General features: G+C 27.8%; 1 protein-coding gene across 1 annotated transcript; it reads left to right on the top strand.

The window, feature by feature from the left end:
• LOC124826785 (7-deoxyloganetin glucosyltransferase-like) lies at nucleotides 1–1,906 on the top strand. The gene is made up of 2 exons (XM_088116608.1): nucleotides 1–534; nucleotides 838–1,906. Exons 1-2 carry the CDS (start codon nucleotides 15–17, stop codon nucleotides 1,779–1,781), a joined length of 1,464 nt encoding a protein of 487 aa, XP_087972734.1. The 5' UTR covers nucleotides 1–14; the 3' UTR covers nucleotides 1,782–1,906.
• Nucleotides 1,907–9,274: the final 7,368 nt, after the last annotated feature.

Below are 9,274 nucleotides of genomic sequence, written 5' to 3'. Positions count from 1 at the left end.
AGGAAAAGCGAAAGATGAGTTACATTGCAGATAGAAAGCCTCACGCTGTGGTGACTCCGTATCCAGCACAAGGTCATGTGACGCCGATGTTCCAATTAGCGAAGCTGCTTAACCTCAGAGGCTTTCACATAACCTTTGTGCACACTGAGTACAACTACAAACGCATGCTCAAATCAAGAGGCGCCAACGCTCTCGATGGCCTACCAGATTTTCGCTTTGAGACCATCCCAGATGGCCTTCCTCCATTGGAGAATGATGATGTTACTCAGCCCGTACCCGCAACTTTTGACTCTATCCGAAAGAACTTCCTTCAACCCTTTTGCGACCTTCTTCATAAACTCAACCATTCTGCCTCTCAGGGTCTCATTCCCCCACCTACTTGCTTAGTTTCTGACGGTTGCATGTCCTTTGCTGCACAAGCTGCTCAACGATTTTCACTCCTTAGCGTTATCTGTTGGACTTCCAGTGCCTGTTCGTTCTTGTCTGCCATGACCTTTCCCACCATGGTCGACAAAGGTCTCGCACCACTCAAAGGTTACTCCTGTATAATTTATTAGCACGTGTTTGTTAGGTACTTCTATAGCACAAAGAACAAAAATATAACTTTTATTTTAAAAAGGTTCGAGTTTTGTCTGTAGAGCACTACTTTTTCATCAAGTGGAACTTTTTACGGAATTTTGTAATTATCTTATTGAGATAACTTTTTGTAGAAATTATATCAGAATCTTAAAGTTTTCTTATAAACAAGTATATGGAAGAAAAATGAAGAAGTTGAAAGTCAATTAACAATTCATACGTGCAGCTTTAAGCAATGGCTTTTGTGTTTATGATATGCAGACGAGAGTTATCGGACAAACGGGTTTTTGGACTCCAAGGTTGACTGGATTCCTGGAATGGAGAACTTTCGGCTGAAGGACATGTATGCCTTCCTATGGACAACGGATCCAGATGATGTAATTTTGCAGTTTTTCGTTGAATTTGCAAATACAATTGATAAAAACTCAATAATTCTTTTTAACACTTTTGACGAACTTGAGGAAGATGTATTGAATGCTCTATCGTCTATTTTCCCTTTTGTTTATCCCATTGGTCCGTTCTCTTTACTTTTAAAGCAAAGTCCACATCACCGCTTGGAATCTTTAGGTTACAATCTTTGGAAGGAAAATACTGAGTGTGTTGATTGGCTCGAATGCCAGAAACCTGGGTCTGTTATTTATGTGAATTTTGGCAGCATCACAGTTATGTCCGCTAAGCAAATGTTGGAGTTTGCTTGGGGTTTGGCCAACAGCAAGAAACCGTTTTTGTGGATAGTTAGGCCGGACCTTGTCGTCGGAGGTTCCGTGATTCTGTCATCAGAGTTTGTGAATGAAACTAGAGACAGAAGCCTGATAGCAAGCTGGTGTCCACAGGAGAAAGTGTTGAACCATCCTTCGGTTGGTGGTTTCTTGACTCACGGTGGATGGAACTCCACGGTTGAAAGTTTTTGCGCTGGAGTGCCAATGTTGTGTTGGCCATTTTTTGCAGATCAACCAATAAACTGTAGATATATGTGCAATGAATGGGAGATTGGGATTGAGATTGATAGAAATGCGAAGAGAGAGGAGGTGGAGAAGGTGGTGAATGAGTTGATGGTAGGGGAGAAGGGAAAGAAGATGAGAGAAAAGACGATGCAGTTAAAGAAGATAGCAGAGGAGACAACAAGACCCGGTGGTCGTTCATACATGAGCTTGGACAAAGCAATTAAGGAGATGTTGCTTAAGCAGAAGACATCATTCGATTGAAGGTTGTTTCTTTTTTATAATGTTTTTCTGTAAGATATTCTCCTTTAGAATCTGTTGCACCAGAAATAATTTGGCGGTTACAGTTTTATTGGTATAACTACGCAATATCAGTTAGTTTATATGAATCGATGATCAATAAATAACGAGTAATAAATCCTTATAAATTAAAGTAATTTACAATTCTTTTTACAATAGAAAACAGAAGCATAAATAATTGTTGTTTGGAAAGAATTAGTAATTAATCTTTAATTGGTCTTTGATCTTTTCTCTAAATAATCAGGTTTTTGTTGTTGTATTTTTTCCTGTGAGAATAAAAAGAAAAAAACAAGAATGATGAGAGTTACAACGTATAATTAAGGATTATGACCTCTTTATTTAATCTTTCTTGATTATTTTTTCTGAGTTTTAATAATTTTAATTATTAGATCCTTCAACAAATTGAATTTATTATTGATCTTTACACAATAAACCTTTCATGACATATATGTATACATGAAAATCACACTCAACTAGAGATTTCTCAAATCGTAAAACATTCATATGATTAATATGTTCTTGAAAGACCTTGGGTGTAAGAGTCTTATTTAAGAGGGTATACCATCAAGGAGTTTGTCCTTAAGTGTTTTATGGAAATTCAATCATTTTGTACTCTTTCTTTAAGGATTGATTTGAGATCATAGTAATTTGAGTGATCTTTCACTTCCTTCCATAACATGTAGTCCTATGACAAAAAGAAGTAATATTTCTTAATTTGATACTTCATAGGATAACTCAGAAACTGAAACCATATCCAATTTATGTCACTTTTTTTAAGTTTTAATAATTTCAATTTGACAATAAACTTTTGTTGACATATATGTTTTTAGTTATATTTATTTGATTAGATTACTTTATTTAGTTAATAAAATATAATAACAGTGACACATTTAATGATATATAAATAACCCAAAATTACTCAACATGAAAAACTAAGCTAGAGATGTTTTCGATCTATAAAGTTATGTTAAACATAATAAGGTTTTGCCAAATAATTGAATATATTTTTATACACATAGTGATGAGAAGTGATTTTCTGTGTGACTTTCCTAACATTATATCGATTATAAATGTTTTAATATGCATCATATCCTAATAATATATCATTACCATTTGTTTCAATATTTAATTTTGTAAATAATAATGTTTAAGTGCTACTTTCTTTTAGTTTTAGACAAAATATACTATTTCTGTTTAATAATTATTATTTTAAAGGCAATAATGTTTTATTTTTTATAAAAAAATCACCATTTCTCTTTACAATATTCACTGTGAAATAATGATTTTGTTTTTTTCGATTTAGACATATTACTTAAATATCATTTGTTTATTGTTTAAAAACTATAAATGACTGAATTTATAATAAAAGGGTGGTATTAGTCTTTCCCTTACATTAATCTGATTTTACAATTAACTTTTTCCAAAAGAAATAATAAAAGTCACTAAATTACAAAAAATAATTCATAGACGAGAGATATATTATTTTTCTCATTAAATTATATCATATGTTTGTCTGAATTTGTTTTCAAGACAGTTACTTGATCATAGAACAAAAACATCTACTTTCCAACAATTTGAGTGTAACTTTTCCTCAACAGTTTTCTGCTACCTTTGTCATAAAGTATAACCAGTGGATAACATTATTGATTATTATTTAAAATATTTTTAGAAGATAATTAAAATACCTTCTGTTAAAAATTATATTTATCATAAATATTAAATTTTACCATAAATTAATAAATGTTTTCTTGTGGTATTTTGAAATGCCATTTATAAATAATTTGAGTCATTGAAAAGGAAGTTTTATTTATCTTATAACCTTTTGACAATAGTTATAACAAGATAAATCTGCAGCACTCCGAAGTCTCTGCCACAAAAATGAATGTGTCATCAATACCGAATGAATCTTAATGGGCCACAATCGAACTTTTTCATTTGGGCCATAATTTCTCACTAGAAAGTTGGCCCAGTCTTCTAATAAGTGGATACGTACTCTTGAAAAATAGAGTGTTTCATCCTACACCTCCAAGATCTCATCCTGCACCTCCAAAAATTCCACTTTTAACCTTCTAACATCTCATCATCATTCTGCACCTCCAACTTTTTCAAAACTTTATTTTTAACTTTAATAAATATTTTTTCATTTTTTTTCTTTTTTATTAAAAACAATCTTCACTACCTTAATAATAATTTATTTTATTTTATTTTAAAATTTAAATATTATTTAAAATAATTTGTATTTTAATAATTATTCAAATATAATTTATATTATAATAATAGTTATATTAAAAACATAAAAATAAAATATTAAAAATAATAATACTAATAATAATAAATAATAATAAAAATAAATTTGATTTAATATATTCAAATATATTAAATTATAATAAAATATTAAAATAAATTAAATAATTATTAAATTTTAAATAAAAATGAAAATTTTAAAAAGCTTATTTATATATTAAAATCTATAAAATATGTTAATACTTTGTTTTTTATTTAAAATTTAATAAATATTAAACTTAAATAAAAATTATAATATGTACTTATTATATTTATATTTTAATAATTAATAAAATATAAATTATATTTTTAAAATAGTTCTATTAAAAAATTGAAAAATAATAACTAAAATAAGAATAAAAATAAAAAAAAAATAAAAATAAAAATAAAAATAAAACTTAAAATCATATTTAATATATTTAAATATATTAAATTATATTAAAATATTAAATTAAATTTAATAATCATTAAAATTTTAAAAAAACAAAATTTTGAAAATTTGTTAGTCGGATATTGATATCCATATCCGATAAAGAATAGTTTTTAAAATTTTATTTTATATATAAATTTTAATAATTATTTAATTTAATTTAATATTTTAATATAATTTAGTATATTTAAATATTTTATTTAATATAATTTTATTTTTTATTTGATAAATAACTGTTTTAAAATTTTGTTTATTATTTAAATTTTAATAATTATTTAATTTAATTTAATATTTTAATATAATTTAATATATTTGAATATATTAAATATTTTATTTAATATAATTTACATTTTTGTTATTATTTTTATTTTTAATTATTTTATTTTTTATTTTTAATATAATTATTATTATAACATAAATCATATTTTTTATAATTATTAAAATATAAAATTATATTAAATAATATTTGAATTTTAAATTTAGTTATTATTAAGGTGATATAGAGTCTTTTTAATAAGAAAAAGAAGAAAATAAAAATATATTTATTAAAATTAAAAATAAAATTTTCTATAAAGTTTAAGGTGTAGGATAATGATAAGATGTCAGAAGGTTAAAAGTGGAATTTTTGGAGGTGCAGGATGAGATCTTGGAGGTGTAGGATGAAACACTCTGAAAAATATATATTGGAGAAGAACTGGCTCTAGTCATAGTAACTATTTGGCATGTCCAATCATCAAGCATCTATAATAAAAGAAAGGTCCAAAATATAATTTTTCTGTATAATTGTATGATACTATTTTATGTTTTTTTATATTTAAGTTCAATTATTATTTTATTTTTATTTTTATTTTTCAATTTAAAATTTAATAAATAATAAAAATATTATTATAATAAGCATTGAATTTTATTAATATGTTACGTTAAATGTGTAATTAACAAAGTTTTAGTTCACAGTAATATATTATGTATTGTACTATATGAAATATATACGGATACGAGTTAATGGTCATGGGCAGTTAACAGGTATATTAACAACAGGTATTGAGTTTGATTGTTTAAAGATATATTTCGTAATGGTTAATCAATGTGTTTGACTACACAAGCCCTATAAATATACGATTGATGTAAAAGGACATTTTGTATCCAAATAAAATATATATCTCCTTATGAAACATATCTGACTTGAGCATTAAAGTGTGTTCTGCAGTTTAACCACCCATCGGAGTGGATTGTGTGCTCGGAGAGGATTGGAAGATCGAAAGAAAGGAGAGGAAGGAAGGACGACTGACCCTCAGACCACGAGGAACCAGACACGCGCTCGGTCTCAACATCTCTACTTCGGATCAATACCAGGTTTTGCAACTAAGAGTAAAAAATTCCATAATAATTTCTAAAGGCATGTCTTTTTGTTTTGAGAATTGTCAGGAAGGTTCAGTCCTACATCCAACCTTGTTAGGTTCTAATGTCTTTTTATTATAATTTATAAAATATTGAAGTGTTTGCTTTATTTTGTTTAACTCATATTTTTGTGAGTAAAAATATCCTCCACAAGAAAGTTCAGTCTTACGTACAACCTTGTCAGGTTTCAATGACTTTTTATTATAATTTATAAATCATAATATATTGAAGTGTTTATTTCATCTTGTCTAACTCATTTTTGTGACTAAAAATATCCTAAAAAAGAAGATTTAGACCTACATTCAATCTTGTCAGGTTCCAATGACTTTTCATTATAATTTATAAATTATAATATATTGAAGCATTTATTTCATTTTGTTTAACTCATATTTTTGCGAGTAAAAATATCTTCCAGAGGAAGGTTCAATCCCTTACAGCTTGGTCAGTTGGACCACCAACGTTCAACCTTGTTAGGAAAAAGTTCTAGAAAAAGAACTTCTATCGGTCACCGCTCGGCCTAGAGGAAAAGTTCAAAAAAGAACTTCTAATGCCTCCGCTCAACATAGTAAAATGTTCATAAAATAACTCTTATCAGTTACTCCTCGGCCTAGAGAAAAAGTTCAAAAAAGAACTTCTAGTGCATCCATTCAACATAGGAAAAAGTTAAAAAAAAAACTCCTATCAGTCACCGCTCAACCTAGGAAAAAGTTCAAAAATGAACTTCTAGCGTTTACTGCTCAACCTAGGAAAAAGTTCAAAAAGGAACTCCAAGCGTCTACTGCTCAACCTAGGAAAAAGTTCATAAAAGAACTCCTAGCGTCTAATGCTCAACCTAGGAAAAAGTTCAAAACAGAACTCCTAGCACCTACTACTCAACCCAGGAAACCTTGTCAGGTTCTAATAGCACTTCGTTATAAAAATAACTTATAAAATATTAAACCATTTACTTTATGTTGTGTAATGCATATTTTTTTGAGTGAAATATCTTGCACAGGAAAAAGTTCTAAAGAGAGCTCCTAGCGTCTACTGTTCAACATAGGAAAAAGTTCTACAAAAAGAACTCCTATCAATCGGTGCTCAGCCTAGAGAAAAAGTTCAAAAAAGAACTCCTAGCGTTTACTGCTCAACCTAGGAAGAAGTTCCAAAGCTTATAATAATCCTTGTGCACCTCTTTCAATAAAGAGTTTGCTTAGGCTTGGGGCACTTATGTACTATATGAAATATATCGATCAGAATTAATAGTCATTTATGGGTAGTTAACAGGTATATTAGCAGGTATTATTGGGTTTTATTGTCTGCGTCGTTAATGGTTAATCAATGTGTTTGGCTACCACAAGCCCTATAAATATACAGTTGATCTAGAGGTAAAAAGACATTTGTTATCCTAATAAGATATAGACCTCCTTATAAAACATATTTGACTTAAGCGTCGGAGTGTCTTCTGCAGGTCAACCACCCATTAGAGTGGATTGCGTGTTCGGAGAGGATTAAAAGATCGAAAAAAAAGCAGAACAAGAAAGAAATACCGACCCTCGCACCAATTCAACTGCAACACATATGATAATAAATTTATAGTGTTTGGTGCTTTTTAACATGACAGACACATAAATAAAATCTTAAATTATAAGGAAAATAAACCAATAAGCTAACAGTTAGTAAAGAAAAAAGTATGCGTACAAGTTTTATTTTGTCTATAATCGACATTATAATTAGTTATAATATTATATTTTAAAAACCAAAATATAAAAATTAAATCATGAACGTAGAATTAATATTTTAAAAATACGTAAGTAAATTAATGTCGTAAAATAATGTGACAATTGTTTTTGTTGATTTATCCGAATGTGGTAAAATCAATTCAAATGAGTTTGAAAAAGTATATATTTATCTTTTTAAAACAATAACTTTTTTCTAGTGGTACGTGTGAATCGAGAAAAATAAAGTTGAATATGCTCTGCATCAATATTATTTTCACGTGTATTTCATACATTGATATTTAAGTATGTCTTTTTTCTTAGAGTAGTATTTGAATAATAGATTATAATATAAGAGCTTTTTCTACTATATTCAATTGTTTTATATTGATTAGAACATAGATTAAACATAATTAAAAAATTTCTTTTATTTAATGAGATGTATTTTGAGATAAAAGTGTGATAGATGAAGTTCTAAGATATTAAGTCCTTAAGTCCTTCCAGATGACATATGGTCATTTTTCTTAAATTTTGATCAAAAGATTTATATTTTTATGACGCTAAAAAATCTTATATTATTTAAGAATTGAGACCAAACATAATTTAAATGCTTTTCCCATTTACTAAGATGTCTTTTAAAATAAAAACAGATAATGACGCTAACAATATTATTACTCAGTAAACTTATAATGAAAACAAATGTATTACTACAATTTTTTATATATTTTTAAATTTTATTAATAATACTAATAGTATCTCAGTCAAGGAATGATATTTTCACAATTAAATAAATAATTATTAACTGATTGGATAATTAATAATAGTTTTATAAGTAATTATAACTATTTGTATGATTAATATTAATTATTAATATAAAAAATGTACCAGATCCACCACAAATGTCGGGAATAGTAAGTACAGTTAAATAATTGAATAATGATACTTTGACAATATTTTTTATAATATTTTAATATCATTTACTTATTATTCTGTGATTGGTCCAAAATTACTCCATAATCAATGACAACAATCATAAATATTAACATAGACCAATCACACAATAACACGTAGATGGTGTTAAAATGTTGTTAAAAATAAATAAATAATTAATTAAATTGAAAAGAGGAAAGTTTTGTGATGCATTTGTACAGCATTTTTGTGGTCAAAATTTCAGACACTGCTGCTGTGGCGAATGCAACTAAGATATCAGACTTACAGAGTCAACTTTGGATGTGAATCCTTCATTCCTTGTCCTCCACAGAACATCATGGAATGAAAAGTCTATGGCTTTTTGTGAAAACAGGTAAAAGTGTCTTCTTTCAAAGACTTTGTCACCAGAAGCCAAATTCTAAGTCAAATGGGTTTTCAATAATTGAGTTCAGTTTGAACTTATCCTAAAGATTCCTTTTTTACTGTCACATTCTCAAAGCTGTTTCCTACTAAGTACCCATTACTTCCAATATTGTCTCCTAATCAATACCTTTCTACCTTGGAAATTTTGTTCTTGAAAGAGAAAGATCATCTTATTCAGATTAAATAAATATAGATTTAATCAAATTCTATAATTAATTAGTGCTAATGTTTGATTTGGACCTAGTAGCCATCAAAACAGAACCAGTCTGATGATGTCTGGATTAACCGAAGCTGGTTGC

This window comes from Vigna umbellata, chromosome 5, assembly GCF_029865625.1.
Source record: "Vigna umbellata cultivar VRB3 chromosome 5, Vumbellata_1.0, whole genome shotgun sequence".
Taxonomy (NCBI): Eukaryota; Viridiplantae; Streptophyta; class Magnoliopsida; order Fabales; family Fabaceae; genus Vigna; species Vigna umbellata.
Note: the sequence above shows the minus strand (reverse complement) of the source record. Positions and strands in the feature narration are given on the sequence as shown.